At 53.8% G+C, this 16,397-nt stretch overlaps 4 protein-coding genes across 4 annotated transcripts; 2 read left to right on the top strand and 2 right to left on the bottom strand.

Annotated features, from left to right (window-relative positions):
- Positions 1 to 93: 93 nt before the first annotated feature.
- Positions 94 to 2,000, bottom strand: BBA_06770 (aldehyde dehydrogenase; the record flags this gene model as incomplete). The annotated part of the gene is made up of 2 exons (XM_008601867.1): positions 94 to 1,843; positions 1,921 to 2,000. The coding sequence occupies 2 exons, from the start codon at positions 1,998 to 2,000 to the stop codon at positions 94 to 96; spliced, it is 1,830 nt and encodes a 609-aa protein (XP_008600089.1).
- A 1,555-nt stretch (positions 2,001 to 3,555) lies between these two features.
- Positions 3,556 to 8,183, bottom strand: BBA_06769 (phospholipid-translocating P-type ATPase; the record flags this gene model as incomplete). The annotated part of the gene is made up of 2 exons (XM_008601866.1): positions 3,556 to 7,665; positions 7,716 to 8,183. The coding sequence occupies 2 exons, from the start codon at positions 8,181 to 8,183 to the stop codon at positions 3,556 to 3,558; spliced, it is 4,578 nt and encodes a 1,525-aa protein (XP_008600088.1).
- A 3,233-nt stretch (positions 8,184 to 11,416) lies between these two features.
- BBA_06768 (arabinan endo-1,5-alpha-L-arabinosidase A) lies at positions 11,417 to 13,791 on the top strand (the record flags this gene model as incomplete). Its single annotated transcript, XM_008601865.1, has 3 exons — positions 11,417 to 12,082; positions 12,137 to 12,435; positions 13,374 to 13,791. The coding sequence occupies 3 exons, from the start codon at positions 11,417 to 11,419 to the stop codon at positions 13,789 to 13,791; spliced, it is 1,383 nt and encodes a 460-aa protein (XP_008600087.1).
- A 557-nt stretch (positions 13,792 to 14,348) lies between these two features.
- Positions 14,349 to 16,210, top strand: BBA_06767 (uncharacterized protein; the record flags this gene model as incomplete). The annotated part of the gene is made up of 2 exons (XM_008601864.1): positions 14,349 to 15,458; positions 15,506 to 16,210. The coding sequence occupies 2 exons, from the start codon at positions 14,349 to 14,351 to the stop codon at positions 16,208 to 16,210; spliced, it is 1,815 nt and encodes a 604-aa protein (XP_008600086.1).
- Positions 16,211 to 16,397: the final 187 nt, after the last annotated feature.

Here is a 16,397-nt window from a genome sequence, read left to right as displayed (position 1 = left end):
TTTCCATGAGCTTTTGTGACTGTAATTGTTGATGAAATTATTAATTTATAATACAAATTATCCTTTGTTTCTTTGGCCCGGTCACGTTGCATTTTACATGTTTTTCAGCATGGACGTCAGGCCATTGACCTTTGTCGGGCCCCCTCCGTAGCCAACTTGCACGACTCCGTGCGCAAATCGCCAGCTGTGCCTCTGATTCGGCACAGGATATTGGATCGGCGGAGGAATTGCCGTTCTGATGCCCAGCCATCCGAACCTGTCTTCGCATACGCTCTTGATATTACACAGGCCGCGCAGACCCTCTTGGCCGGCGAACCGGCCATATCCGGAGCCACGAACGCCGCCAAACGGTAGCTGCACGGCGTAGTAGACGGCGAAATCGTTGACAGCCACCATGCCAGCCTTGAGGCCGCGAATGATGGGCTCCATGGCCGGGTCACGCTCAGAGCCGTGGACCGAGGCGCCGAGACCAAAGCTGGGCGCATTGGCGATGGCGAGCATGGCGTCGGCCGTCGAGGCCTCGGCGCGCATGAGGGTCAGGACAGGCGCGAAGCATTCCTGGCAGGCAATGTCCATGTCGGGCGTCACGTCGGCAAGCATCGTGGGCTCAAAGTACGTGGCGTCGGGGTAGTCGGGGTGGACGTGGCGCTTTCCGCCAGCGAGCAGACGGGCGCCCTGAGCGACGGCGGCTTGCACCAGGCCCTCGAGGCGATCAAACGAGGCGGACGAGATCATGGCGCCCATGTCGGCGTCGGGGCCTAGACGGATGGCCCGGACGCGGGGCGCGAGCATGTCGACGAGCTTGTCGTAGACCTGGCCGGACGCGATTACGCGCTCGATGCCGATGCAGTTTTGTCCCGCGGCCTGGAACGTGCCGCGGAGAATCACTTCCGCGATGCGTGGGAGGTCCTTTTTGGCCGAGTCGAGGATGATGAAGGGGTCCTTGCCGCCGAGTTCGGCCACGACGGGTGTGAGAGCCTTGGCCGCCGACGCAGCGACGTGGTGCGCGACAGACTGGCTGCCGATAAAGGTAATGTGCGAGATGCCAGTATGCGACGTCAGGTATTCAGCCTCCTTGGGCCAGCACGCAAACGTCTGCACCAAGTCGGTGTCAAAACCATGCGCCGCCAACGCGCCCCTCGCAATGTTTGTGAAGTAGGCACTCGACCACGCCGTCTGTTCCGAGACCTTGACCACAACGCCGTTGCCCGCAAAGATGGCGCTGATGATGGGTCCGAGCATGTTGTGGAACGGGTAGTTCCAGCTGACAAGCGCCGCGACGACGCCCATGGGCTCGTAGCGCACCGTGTTGCGCTTGTACATCATGAGCAGGTTCGTCGGGCGGCGCTCCGGGCGCAGCGCCTTTTCGCCGTGCAGCAGCGTCCACTGCAGGCGCTCCACCGTGACCATGATCTCGCCGAGCTGCGCGTCGACGAGCGTCTTGCCGCTGTCGAGCCCGGCCACGCGGCAAATCTGCTCGGCGTGGTCCATGACGTGCTGCATCATGGAGCGCAGCACGGCCTTGCGCTGCGCAAACGTGGTGGTGCTCCATGCGCGCTGGGCCTTGGCCGCTGCGGCAATGGCGGTGTCAATGTCGGCGGTTGATGCCTCGGGGACGTTGCCGAGGAACTGGCCTGTAGCGGGCGCGTAGCAGGCAATGTGGGAGGAGTTGACGGCGGCGGGCTTGGTCGAGGAGGAGGAGGAGGAGGAGGAGGACTTGGGGGTCGGAGGATCGACGATGTAGCGCCGGGGACGGCCAGCAGCGGAGGCTTGAGAGGCGCGGAAGAAGAGGACGGAGAGGATGAGTACGAGTACGGCGACGCTGCCTTGCAGAAGAAGCTTCCTGCTGAGCGTTAGGTGGTGTTTTGGGAAGTGATATCCCACCAGGGGGATGTCACACAGTCACACTGCTTGACTTACGGGACATGGTCAAGGTATGGCTGGGCATAGCTGCTGCCGCTGCGGATGAGCGACAGCACATGGGCCTTGAACGCTTCCATGGCGGCCGGCTGAACGAAGAGCAAGCGCAATTGGCAACTCCAAAGAAGCTCTGTCCTGAAAGGAGGGTTGGTCGGGGGTCACTTCATTTGCTGCCTTTTTTTGGAAGAGCTGGTGTGGGGCAACGCATCTCCGAGCGCCCCCCACCCCAAGTTACGACACTGCACGGCTCGGGGGTACCGATATTGCTATGAATGTTCAAGCCCTCAATAACGATATGGAACGAAGTCGAGAATCAATTCTCCGCGGCAGATGCAGAACGCGGTGTTGAAGGGGGCCATGTGATGTGGCATGCAGCTCAGCTCGTTCGCGTCGTTTATCGATGGCAAGCTACTCCGTACTACAGAATGATATGGTTAGTGAGATCGCGGAGGAGATAGACTACTGATGTGCGGTTGCAGACGTCGTTTGCATTTTCGAGACTGAGGTTCGACGCAGCGGCAAAATCGGCATATGGACTCGAGGGTTGAGCGGTGGCAGAACACAACATGACTCGGTTGAAATGAGAGCTCTCCTAGAGTCCGCGAAGAACGCGTACAAGGTCATCCATTGGCAGCGGAAGCTGGTCCGGAGAGACGCCGAGTTCTGTCGGGGGTATAGGAGTCCATCACTTAGCGGAGATGACGTTCAGGACGACAAAGTTGTAGTGATGGATGCTGATGAAGAGGGAGAGAAGGAGTAGAAGTGTAACTACCTGCCTTCAGAGAATATGTTTTAGAAGGGGAAGGTTGGGATATGTTTACTTTCAACGTGCTTGTATTCTTCATCTTCTCAAGAAAAAGTCGCTCCAAACGCTGGATGGGCAATGCTATGTACATCTGATATCCATCTCTCACTTCCTCGGTATTTTTATTTCAAGCAGACAAGAACATACGCAAATAACGAGTCCAGTTCTTGCTTTCCTCCTCTCCTTGTACAACCAAGATAAACCATCTCCCAGAAAATGATACAAGAAAACGCCTAAGCTGCAAGTGTCCTTTGTCCTCCACCTTCAATAAACCTGATTGAACAAAAAAATAAAGAAAAAAGGCAATGTGTATAGACAAAAACTGCTAGAATAAGGAAAAAAGCGGTAGTGGGTGTGTGAGTTCTGCATCTTGTCAATGCAGGAGAATTTCTAAGATGCAATCGCAATTAAAGGAAAAAGAGAGTAAAGTGACGGTATCAAATAGATGTAGAAAGCGCGCATCAAGTAGGCCAGAATCAATAGCGCATCCAAATGCACCGCAAAAGGCAGCGCCAAAAACAACAAGTGCCAACGCGGCCTCGCAGTGATTCGCTCCCAGCGAGACTTGTGCCGGCAAGTCCGCAGCTCGCTTCCGTCTGTCTGTATTCCAACCGGTGCTGTAAAATGTAGTACTCGAGTGTAGTACCCCGTAAATGGCTCATGCAAAGTCGTCAACAAGCAGTGCCCGTGTCCACGTGGTAAAGGCGACACGGCTCCGCAGGCGAAAATGGTAAAGAAATGGTGACATTATGAGTCGTCGATTATGTACAAGCGGATACGCACGACTCCTTTCAAGACTCGCCTTCAGATGATAGGCGCTCACACGGCCACTAGGCGTCTGATTTCTTGGACAGAGATGAAAGGGCACGAAGGCGACTCCGAATCATGCCCGAGTGTGAGTGCGAATTTCCACGAGAGTGTGACGACTCTATCCGCGACAGACGAGCAGCCGAAGTAAAGTCATTGCTAGCTTCGAAACTGGCGCGCGTACGGTCCATTGAAGCGCGCATGCGGTCATATGACGGTCGCGGTCGGTCCGTCGAGAGCCGGTGCAGGGGGTTTTCAACAGAGTGTCGCGGCATATGAGTCGAATCGGCACTACCTTGCTGGCTATGTGCCCCATTGTATGTATCTCGTGTCACCGTCGATGGCGGGTAAATGGGTCGCAAGTCCTCGTCAACACTGGCGTACTGCATATGCTTCGACTTTCTCGAGCTCCTCTTGGAGCTGCCGTGAGATCCTTGGCTCCTCGAGTCCGTTTTGCCATCATCCTTCTCCTTCGCTTCATTGAGATAATCAAACTTGCCCAGAAATACTTGCTCGCGAACAATGTCAACATCGTATGGGCGAAAGACTTTCTGCATCGCCTTGATAGAAAATCGAGGAGATAGGCAAAGAACAGGGACAATGAAGAAACAAGCCCAAAAGGACGCTTCTCCGTAAATCTCGGCGCCTGCCTTGTAAAATGTAGCCGAAGAGGTAAAAGAAGTGTAGACACCGGTCCAGAAAAAGACAAACAAGTCACTGATGGCAATAATCAGTAGCATGAGCCAATCCCATCTGTACGAGTTAATCATAATGTACGCATTGATAGTCACAACAGCGGGATGCGCAACGTAGGCACCCAGTCGATACCTGTCGTCGACGGCGAGACCGTTGAATGTGACGGGGCGAGAATTGAAAAAGATGAGGTACGGCACGTAGAAAGCCATGACGGACTGGTAGACACCATCAAACATGTAGAGCCAAAACTTTCTCTGCGTCCATTCTAGCCGTTCGATGCCAGTGCGGTAGAGCTCAGGCACAGCCAGTGAGACCTTGTCCGAGACATCCTGGTCGAGGACACCAAGAACGCCGACAGGGACCGATGTGAAGAACAAATTGAACATGATAATGTAACTGTATTCGAACAGGTAGGTAATGTCAAACTCGCAGTAGATCTGAAACCAAAGCAAGCCAAAGACCCAAACCATGTTCTTGTAGAAAAAATTGCTGATACTCTCAGCCAGACGACGGTACGACCATCGCCCGTGAACCAGGACCAGGCGCTGCAGAAAGCGGAATTGACCAATGGCGTAGTCAGAAGACATGGCGGCTTGTCGACCCTCGAGACCAGCAATACCAACTCCGACGTCGGCCTCTTGAATCATGGCTACGTCGTTGGCACCATCGCCAATAGACAGAGTCATGACATCGAGACCATTCTTCACCATGGCAACAACCGAAGCCTTTTGGGCGGGGCTTACACGGCAGCAAAGAACGGAACGGCACTGCTTGCAGAGAAGAAGAAACTTTTGCTTGAGTCGGTCGTGAAGAGCCCATCGGAGAGCAAAGCCATCAATGACCAGTCCGTGCGTAGGGCCAGGGGGTTCGTGATTCTTCTTGGCAGCCTTGAGGTCCTCGTCGCTGCCCGTTATGCCAAACTGGCCGAGGTTCTCGTCCAGGCTCTTTTCCAACTCGTCAAGTAGCATATCGTCGGAGACATCGTCACCAGCTTCCTCATCCACCTTGAGGTGGATGAGTTCCATGTCCGTGTTGAGCAGATTACATGAGAAACCAATGTTGATGGCGGTCTCAACCTTGTCGCCAGTCAAGACCCAGAGCTTAATACCAGCCTGTCCGAGGAGCTCAATGGTATCAGGGACGCCTATTTGAAGGCGATCCTCGATGGCAGTTCCACCGAGAAGCAGAAAATCTTGCTCAATAAGCTCAGCGGCAGCTTCTAGCTTTTCTTCACGATTTTCCAGAGCAGAAGCAGCGACATCGTGCTCCTTCTTCCAAGCTCGGTATTCCTCCTCGGTGAGCTCCTTCATCGCAATGCAGAGAGTACGGAGACCCTCACGAGCAAACATTTCCAAGTGTTCGGCGGTTTCTTGACGAAGCTCACGCTGCTCCCCTTTCTTGAGACGAGAATAAATGACCGAGTCTGCACCCTTGCAGAAGATAACGATGCGGCCATCGGGCATTTTGACAATGGAACTCATTCGCTTGCGGGTAGAATTGAATTCGATGGTGTTGAGGATCGGGTAGTGACGGTCTTCGCCCATGACATTGACGTCGATGCCGTCACTGGAGCTGCCGAGAACCGTAAAGCCCATATCGCGAGCAGTGGCTACAAGAGCTTCCTCGTCGGGAGACTGGGCCTTGAACAGCATTCGTGGCGAGTCACCAGGTGCCTTTTCGGCGATGACGCTGTGACAAAGAGCCAGCGCCAGCATGAAAGTTTCGTTGGCTTCCTTTTGCCCGGGGCCAGATTCACCATCCAGATCGGCGACGAAGTCGGGGGCCACAAAAGTGAGGGCATCGTCGTAAAAGTACGGGTTATTGTAAATCTTGCGAAGACCGGCAATGGAACGAGTCTTGGCTTCGGCGATTTCGGCATGGATGCGATCGGATTCGGCAGAGACGTCGATGCCGGCGCGCTTTTGCATACCCGCCTGGGCCTCGGTATAGGCCTCGCCGTATGGCTGTCCGTTGATGGTGGCCTTTTTGAACTCCATAACGTTCTGGGTCAGGGTACCTGTCTTGTCGGAAAAGATGTATTCAATCTGACCAACATCATCGGAGATGTTCCACGTCTTGGGCACACAGGGTTGGTCGATCGGCTCGTAGTACATTTCGACATCGCTGAAGATGAAAATGGCTTGCAAAGTGCGAACAATTTCCAAAGTAATATATAGCGAGATGGGAACCAAATTCTGGAAGTTGATAATGGCAGCCCAGAACGTGATGAAGCCGGTGACTGGAGGGCTACCACCAATGGATCCAAAATCGAAAAAGTTTTTGGACGTGTCTGTTCTAGCCCAAGCAGCTCCGTTGATAATGGCCGACACCAAACACATGACAAAGAGAATGCCAAAGTTGCAGACAACGTTGAAATTCATGTCTCGGGCGATTCTGGCACGCTTGGAGGGAGTCATGCCAGTATTCATCATGATCTTGGTGTCGTGGCCGGTGTAGACGACGACACCGAGGATCCATTCGGTATTGCGAAGATTGCAGCCTCGGAGAAGCAGGTTGTCGATGGTGATGGCCTCGGTCATGTCTTCAGGCTCATCGTCCTCGTAGCCGGGAATGTTTTGCTTCCATTTGATGGCGCCGTTGAACTTGTACAGGTTGGATTGCGGGGCCTCGCTTTCGACGACAAACTCGGCTCGTTCGCAATCGCGAGCGTGCTTGAGGGCGCGACCGCATCTAAGAGCCTGTCGGACCTTGAGATTGGTCTCACCGTCCAAATTCTTGGTCTCCACGTAGCAGGCTCCATCAGGGTCGGATGTGGAGAGGATAATGACGTCGGCGGGTAATTCATCGTCGTTGTAGATGCGGACAAAATCGCCGACGACAATGTTTTTCCAGGCATCCTTTTTAAAACGAGCATTAGTCGGGGCGTGTCTGAAGTTGATAATGTCAGTCTTCATATCCTGCAAGGCAGCAAGGCGTGCCTGGTCGTGCTTATCAGGCTCCTGAATCTTGATGTGGCCGGCAGGCGAGGGCGATGGCACAGGCGTCATCTGGATGTCCTCGTGGGTAGACTCTCTGTGGCCAAAGTTGGAGGCTATGGACTGGCGTATAGACATGCGGGTTCGCTGGGTCTCAATGGAAGGCCTGGGTTCTTCCTCGTCTTGTCCTTTGGCCTTGGCTTTGCGCTCAATTCTCTTTTGTCTGGCCTGCTTGGACCAGAGACTCTGAATGGCGTACCAGATGCCACCAAAGAAGCGCGAAGTGACCTTTTTCGTTTTTCGCCAGGTAGAGACGTCGCCGACTTCGACGTTTACGTTATTCCAATTCATCAAACGATGGACAGGTGCATTGTTGAGCTCAATATCAGTGATTGTACGTCGATAGTCTTCAATGGCGTCTTTGATGGCGGTAAGACAGATAATGACGATGAGAGGAACCGCACTGAGTCCAGGGTTGACACTGCCAAAGATGGGGAAGATCTGCGCATGTGAGTAAAAGGTCAGAGCAAGTAATGGTGCGGTATACTCACAACCAGGATAATGACGAAGAGGAAAAAGATGTTGGCGACGTTGTGAAACTGAAACCAGATATTTTTGGGAATAAAGGACAACGGCGTATACTTGGCGGTTCTAATTTTGTTCCTGGCGTAGCTGGTGGTGGGATGTCCTTCGTCGTCGAGCATGTCGTCGGGCAAGGGCAGATTGAAGAAGAGGGTGCGATTCTCGGGGTCCTCGTCGGAGGCTTCGGAGGCTTCGGCATCGTCGTCTTCTTCGTCGCCAGCGCCAATAGACATGGGACCGTGGCCGTCGTCGCCGGCAGAACTCTTTTCGCTAGCTGACGACTTGTTGCGGTTGTGTCGATTGAGCAGGGAGCGGCGTTTGGTGCTACCACTCTTGATTGTCATTCTGCGCGTGGCCCATCGAGCTCGTTGGGTTTGGACCTTATCGAGGTCGGCGCCGTCGGCCGCGGCGGCCTCGGGGGTCAAGGAATCAGGCATGATGGGTAGGCAAGGGCGAACATGCGCCGACTAGGCCGTTTGGTTCGGCCAGCCCAGGTGCGATTTAGCTTATCGTGGCTGTCTGAGCCGTTGAAGCGAGATGTTGTCCAATGCAAGGCTCGGTGTGGCCTTTTTGAGATGGTTTGTTAATATGATGGCGTGGAGAGTAAGTGTCTCTCGAGGAGCGAGGTTCTGAACAGAGGGTCGGGAAACACGGTGCTGGTCCAAATGGGGGGGGAACGAGACGCGCCGAGCCAAGGGAGGGAGGCGGCGAGACCTAGCGCGACGGGCGTCGAAGACGTTTCAACAAGGAGGCGAAAAGGCCGGTTGGGATTGGAGAGGATCAAGAGAGGCGACGTCTTTGGCCAGTCGACCAGAGAGGGGTGAAGGAAGCGAGCAGAAAGAGAGGCGAGCAGTAGGTAGGACAACGGGAAGAAGAAGAGGAAGGCTCAGTCAGGTAAGCGGACGGAATTGGCGAGCGAGAGGCCAGCATAGCGAGATTTGGGTAGTGCAAGTGGGCAAGTGGACAGGCAGGTGGGCAAGGCTGGCTGGCAAGTGGCTGGTCTCCCTCTCAGAGTGCTTCTGTGCTGGCGGAATAGCAGACGAGCTGGGTGCTTCTGTGCTAAAAAATAGCTGGGCTGACTGGCTTCAAGACCCCAATTGGCGGGTTTTAGCGGGCGGATCAGCGGACCAGCGCGCTTTCCAGTGGCGGATTCAAGCCGCATCCACTGTAGTTATCTACGGGTAGGGCCTAAATGGGGTAAAATGCTCACTAAGCCCGTTATAAGCTCTGCATCTTTACTGGTTGCCTTTGTTAGCTTCACAGCCAGCTGGCTCTTGGCTCCTAAATAGACCCTGGTATCCGGTTCATCCGAGTTTAGTATAACCTCGCAAAGGAAGAGAAGACCGAGCCAAAAAAGGGGAAAAGGGAAGAAAACGAATATAAGAAAATTGGCATTTTGACCCACTGCCTCCAAAGCCTCGGTGTGAAATCCAAGATAGCCATGACTGGCTGTTGCTTGGGTAAAATTAGTCTGTGCCTGCCTGTGGTGACAACTGGATCCCGCACGATAGCGAAGGAAGCATTCCCGCAAAGCAAACTTTGAATTTTTTTTGTCTTGGGTTGCATGGCTTTATAAGCATTATACACATCCCGCTTGCTGTCGGCAAAACTGGCCCAGCCTCTGACACCCTCCTCCCCTGCTTTGCTTGCTCCGGCCCTGCCATCAACATTCGGGATGAGGTTGTGAACACATTTCCCATATTCTACCCATTTTCGTCGATTGGCCTCGACCCGCGACACCCTGGTATGACCAAGAAAAAAATGTCAAGGCAAGCCCTTGGCAAAAAATTGACAAAATAAGCCCCTGAGAGCCTTGACGGCGTGGCGCGGCGCCCACGCGGAGTTTCGCAGCGGGGTTAACGTGCACAAGTACCGTGCCGCCGTTTCTACTGCGATTGGGTACCTATCTCGTCTAGGTACTCTCCTCTCCGCCTTAGCGTCTCTCAGGTGTATGTACAGTATGCATTCACCGGCAGCCTCGGACGCGACGGGCACCTCCAAGTATCCGAACCCAGGCTAAATTCTAAAATACGGCCAGAAACTCCGTGGCCGCTGACCAACCCAACCTTCAAGGGGGGTGGCTGGCTGTCTGGCTGGCCAGCTGTGTTCAGCCTTGTGTGAAGAATTCATGGTTCCAGATACATCTTGATCTTGCACCTCCCTTGAGGCAACAAGCATTGGTTTCCCATTCAGTGACGACATCAACCATCGGTGTATCCGTATTGTGGCATCTGTCGCTGCCGATCCCATCTGCAGACCCAGGGGTTGGCCGGACCCTAATAAGTTAGGGGCTCATCTGCTTCTTTTGTCTCTTATTTTTATTTTCTTTTTTCATAGCCTCGTCTTTTGGGCCCATATCCACACGGTCCGTCCGTCTGCCGTTAGATTCATGTTTTTCATGACACACTTCATGCGGGCACGAGGGTTCTGACAGAAACTTGATTCACATGCCACGGATAAATTGGTAGCAGCTGCTGTCCTTGATTTTTTTTGTATTTCCTTTTCTTCAATAATGCTCAAATACGACTGGAGCCGACACGCACGAATGGGCGAGTCGCAGCAGGCCTTATTAGCTCTGCGGCTCAGCGCCTCCCGTTGTTCTTCAATCTTCATGGACCACAGCGACCCAATTTATCTTGAAAACGGCCTGTAATCTTTTCGTCTGTCTAATCTGTCTTCACGCTAATCCCGTCCCTCGCCGCTGGGCTGAAACAGCGCTGGCGTGGCCGTTCCATTATGTCGCATGCTCGTCAATTCATCAAATACTGGTACAAACCTCTTGCTGTGCGTAGAGACAAGTGAGTCAAACCATGCTTATCAATTTGGCACCCTAGATGTCGCATCGCTCCCCGCCTCATGAGTTTTGTCGGTAACGAGTCATCGACAAATACATGAATCCGCTGTGGACACGAAGCCTGTTCACTGGCAGGCGCGGGTCCCTCGGATTTACATTCAGCCTCGGACTCGTCTCTTGGCCGTTTCCAAATCTCAAATCCAACGCTCGCTCTCGCTCACTCGCTCTTCCGCGCTTCCGTCGTGCGCATTGCCTGCATTGCGCAATGATTTGCTGCAGCCAGCCTCTGCAGCCCGCCGCCACTGGCTGATCGTTGGACTGGCCCCCCGCGACGTCATTGGCCATCAGCACCGCGCGCAAATTATCGTCCTTATTGTTGCGCTTCCGTGTCATGTCGACATGGTGCCATCTCACTGTCCTGATGTGCATATTGCAAACTCTTGTCTCTTCTCGCTATGCATCTAAAAGTCACTCAAACTAGCAACCATAAACGACTACGTAGCTTCATAGTATTCAGAACTAATAGCTTGCTGCCCTGCCCTGCACCCCTGCTGCAAGACACTACGACCCCAGACGCAAGGAGTCGACCTGCATATGTGCTGCCATTATGACTATCAGTCGTTAGTACAAGTTTACAACCATACGGTAGTTGTGGCGAATTGCTGTGCGCCTCAACACAGTTGCCGTTTGCGGCCGACCAGATACTGAAAGGCGCTCTCTGCTTCGCTAAGCATGACGTCGGGTTTCTGACCGAGGATCGGGCGCGGGGCTACTATAGATATGCCAGGTCCAACTTGTATTCTAATCTTTTGCGCATTATGTAACAATTCAGTAACGCTCAGCTACTGAGACCAAAGTGCCGATGCTTGCCGCACAATGGATGTTGACAAATGGCTTGGGTCAGTCAACCTCTACGAGGCTGCTCAAGTTTGGGCGCGATTCGACAGCGCCTGCGAGCCGCATAGAATGGTCTTATGGAGCGGCATTGGGTTTGAGCAAGCAGAGGATTGGGCCCGCCAGCATGATCGAAAGTCGCTGACACAAGCAATGGGTCCGTTGATGGACAAGTCCAACCCAAGTTGCCGCCGCAACATAAAGAACGACCGCCAATGGTGTCTCTACGTGCACGCCGCATCAATTCTCTTTGCCCTCTTTATCAGCACGGGCAGCGAAGTGGTTGTGCTGGCGCGCCATCCCCCCGATCGATTTAACCCAGACCACGAGTCGTACTATCAAAATATCGAAGAGCCATGGCTCACCGCTTGCTGTGATCCGGACAAGTTCAGAATTATGTTGGCTCACCCTGAAATTGAGGGCGCTGGGAATTGCCTCTACCAGTACTGGCCCGTTGACAGGGTTGATGACTGGAAAAGCATGTTTCCGCATCCAAAAGTCCTGAAAACCCGGCCGTGGCCACATCATTCACGGAAATCTCTCAAGACGTCTGAGTATCATGAAGTCGACCTCAGGCGAAAACGGCACGCCATCATGGAAAAGCTCTATCTTTACAAGACCGGGGCTTCAATATACTGGGCAGTCACTGTGCGTAGCTAAACGGTTTGCGATAAGCAATCCACTGCGTTGACACATACACAGATTTCGACCAGTAGAGCGACTGTAAACCAATCTACCAAGAAGCGTCGCAGAGAAATTGACAATCAAAAGCTACGGGTCGAGGCGAATGCTTCACAGGCTAATGCTTCAACCCTGCCACATCAGGCCAAGAGCGACAGCCCCAAGACACGAGCGAAGTCCACATGCAAGATACAGGCAAAGTCTGTATCCAACAGCAAGCGAAAATTGGTATCCAAGTCTCAGGCAAAATTGGCCCCGAAATCACAGGCACAGCCTACACCCAAGACACAGGCAAAGTCTACTTCCAAGGCGCAAGACAAGTCAGCTTCTAAAGCCACCACAAAGCCAGCTCCTACAACACATGTAAAGCCAGCCTTTAAAACAAAACAAATGCAAAGCCTACACCTAAGACACAGGCAAAGTCTACTTCTAAGGCGCAGAACAAGTCAGCTTCTAAAGCCACCGCAAAGCCAGATTCTACGACACATGTAAAGACAGCCTGTAGAACGAAGGCAAAGACAGCCTCTAAAACGAAGACAAAGTCAGCTTCCGAAGCAAAGTCAAAGTCTGCATCCACTACCGCAGCATTGTCACCTACAGCTAAGCCAATGAGTCATCCAAAGAACAAGAAGCCCACACATCCCAACGGTAAAGCAAGACTTGAAAGCATCTTGGAGACACCTGAATAACGCTGTTAGTAAAACGTCAAAAGAAGGAAAACAATTTGCACGGCCAACCTGAAAGCAGGCCAAGGTAAGCTGTAGTCGATTCACCAATCACGGGCATGAGTATTCCAGTCAGGTTACATGTTGGGTAAATGTAGAGCCTATTCTGAGTCTAGGCACAGTATCTCACGTTACAATAAGGTTGATATTATGTATATATAAAAATCTTACCATCCCCCTTTCACAAAAGCCTTCTCTTAGTTTCTCTGACTCACCTGTTGCTATGCTCCAATATTGCTCGGCATCTCTAGTTGATCAGTATTATACTCGTCAAGTACCTTGATGTGCCTACTATTCCCTTGCCAGCTAGGATTTTCCTCCCTAGCTAGTCCTTTATTGCTCTTTTTGCACACCACAACCGCCAAATCATCAAGAAGAACCCAAGAATCGAGCCCACAATAACCAGCGCAACGATAAGTCGTGTACATCCCCCTGTTGGCGTCACTTTCAGACTTGCCGCCACCGCCGATGGGCTCCGCCTTGCTGCCCGGCGTCCATGTATGAAGGGACGCGCCTGATGCCATACTAGGCAGCGAAAACGGCATTGTGTTCGTCTCGGACTCGAGCCACTGCGCGGTAAAGGGCTGGTGCATCGAGACCACCGTTGTGACATCTGCGGGGTCGAGGCTCTCGTTGCCCGGGCGAGGGCTCAACGCGTACAAGGGATACTACGTCGATCTGGCCTCGGATGGGACTCTGGTGCTCGGGCATGGGGACGGCGAGACCTGGACGCAGATTCAGAGCGTCAATGTAGAGGTCAAGGTGTATCACAGGTATCGAATCAAGGTGCAGGCTGTTGGGTCGAATAATGATGTCTACTTTGTAGACATGGCCAAGGCAGTGATGGTGACGACGGACTCGAGCTATGGCAGTGGGACAATCAGCGGCGCACGTATGAACAACTCGGTGGCCATTTTCTGCAGCTTCGCTATACGAAGAAGATACTTATGAGTGTTGGTTGACCGTGGTTGAAGTTCGACCAAGTTCAAGTGCAATCTCTGTCTTAGCTGCGCCTGTTGCAGAATTGGCGTCAGTATTAGCCCTAGAACTACAGTGGACCACTGTAAGTCTGAGCCAGTGCTTCCAGCACCAAAGTACTGCTACCGACACCAAGTATCTTAATTCAGTGCAGGAAATTTCGCTACCGTACTTGGTATATCTTCAAGATCAAAATAGAGGCCAACAACATTTTTTAAAGCAACGGCTAGACATTCTCATCAAGGTTCAGATTTGGGTTTGTTATTCCCGGTAGGGTCGCCAAGGTCGCGTAGCAGCAACCTCACCTGCAAGTTGGTGGAGTCAGATCTGTTTGTGGGCCAACCATTTTGCCCGTCGCCATCGACATATCAAGGCTACGCGCTTGTACATCAAGCTTTGCACAACATGTCCAGATAAGACGGAAAATATTACATCGAAGCCCTGCTAGAACATCAAGACAAATTCATATCCTACTAATCCTGAGCCAGCAACTGGGATCACACAAAAGACCCCTGTCCTACATATTTCGCATGGCCTCATCTCCACTCAGCAGGCCGCAGACGCCCCCCAACCGCGTCAAGGAAATTGCCGCCTCCGACGACGACGGTAGCGACAGCAGCTTCTCTGATAGCTCGCTCGAGGACCTTTCCACCCTTCTCGGGGGTTCTCGCCCGCATCCCACCACCGCTGCCGCCGCCGCCTCTTCCCGGCCACAGCTTCTCGCCACGCCGTCGCGGGCCAGCAAGCGCGCCGCCCTGCATCGCTCGCCGCTGGCCGTCATCCCCAAGCACCGGTTCGACCTCAAGGCGCTCGCCAAGGACGCACGCCGCGACACGGCCCTGCAAGCGAGCGAGCTGCGCGCGAGTGAGCCTGTGCGCGACGGGACAGCGCGGCCGCTACCGTCCACGCCTGCTGCTGCCAGCATCCCGCAGTCGCACAGCGCGCTATCGGATTTCGTCGCCAGTGAGAAGCGAAGCGATGCGCACAAGGTCCTGCGTACCGTCCAGCGCGCGGATCCGGGTCATCAGGAGCTGCGGTACTGCTTCTTCAAACCCCATCTTGACGGGCCCGCTGCCGCGTCGAGCCCGCCGCCAGCGGCGACACAGGGGCACTGGTCTTTACTGACCAAGGGCAACCAGCGCGTGCGCGAGCAGAACCTCGTGTCAGGCCTCCTGTTCAACGTCGTTGGGAGCCAGGGCGGAATGCCCGACGACATCTTTCTCTGGGTACTGGACGAGATTTGCACCGCCAAGTCGGTCGTGGCCCGCACGGAGCTCTGTAACCTCATCGTCATCTGCCCCGAGCAGATAGCGTCGCTGTTCACGCCAGATTGTCTAAAATCAGTATGGGAGCGACTTGGGGCTCGAGATTTGTCGATGGACCGTGGAGAAATTAGCGTTTCCAAAGTCAGCGAGGATGTTTACAAAGGTCACGACTGGGCTCCCCTCCTGTCCGTGATGTTGCTCCTTAAGGACACATCATCAAATCTGCCAGTGGAAACCAGAAAATATGCACTACAAATACTACTTCGAATGGCCATGGACAGGCTCATCATTTCCAACGTCCATCTCAACAATCAGTTCGAAGACGCGTTCAAGGCCATCATCGATACTATCCCCTCCAAAGAATGGGACGCCTTTGTAAGTCGCAACACTTCTCAGCACACTGCAACCGCTAACCATCGCAGTGCCATGATACCTGCGCGCTGCTTCTCGGCAACTTTTCTTCCCAGTGCATCCGCATCAACGCTCTCCTCAGCCTCCCCACCAGCTCCCGCCGCGCCCACGACCTGCGCCGCCGTCTCGCTGCCACCTTTCTCTTCCACGACGCCTCGCTCGCCCGGCGTGCCCCCGAAGAGGCCGTCACGCTGCAGGCCATCATCGACCGCCTCGCCGCGCCGGCCTTCCAGGTCGGCCCGCGCACCGAATTTGCCGAGCTGCGCGCCGCCATCCTCATTCTCGACATGGCCGTCGACGACGGCTCCGTACTCGCCTTTGGGCCCGACGACGTCGACGCCGAGGACCGCTTCAACGCGCGCGTTGACGAGCTCGCTGCCCGACTCAACGATATTTGGCGCCGCACAAACGACACCGGCATGAAGCTCGCGCGTACCGAGACCAAGTCGGTCGTCGAGTGGGTGCAGAAGCGCGTCACGCACACGGTGCGCACCCGCCGCAAGCAGGCCAGAAGCATCTTTGACCTACCCGGACAGGAGAAGCGGAGAGATTTGCCCAGGCAGCAGGAGTTCATGAAGAGCTTTTTTCGGAACAAACTGCCGTCGCCAAAGCCAGCGCTGAAGCAGGAATCGGCGCCTCCGCTGAAGTCACAACCGGAGCTGCAGACAGACCCAGAGGACATTTTTATGGATTGCACCGTAGCCAGAGGTCGATAGCATCGCCGACTACTGTTTCGATAACAAATGAACCCGGCCAATGCCGCGTGTATAATGCCAAGATACCCGAATTTGCAGCGAATCACGAGTGTGGGACTGGACCTATGAATATGTTTATGATACAACCTCTAAGCTACAATCAAAAAGGAACGAAACGACCAGGCCAATAACAATGCATACAATTGAG

This window comes from Beauveria bassiana (assembly GCF_000280675.1).
Source record: "Beauveria bassiana ARSEF 2860 unplaced genomic scaffold BBA_S00020, whole genome shotgun sequence".
Taxonomy (NCBI): Eukaryota; Fungi; Ascomycota; class Sordariomycetes; order Hypocreales; family Cordycipitaceae; genus Beauveria; species Beauveria bassiana.
This window is presented reverse-complemented; position numbering and strand designations above follow the sequence as displayed.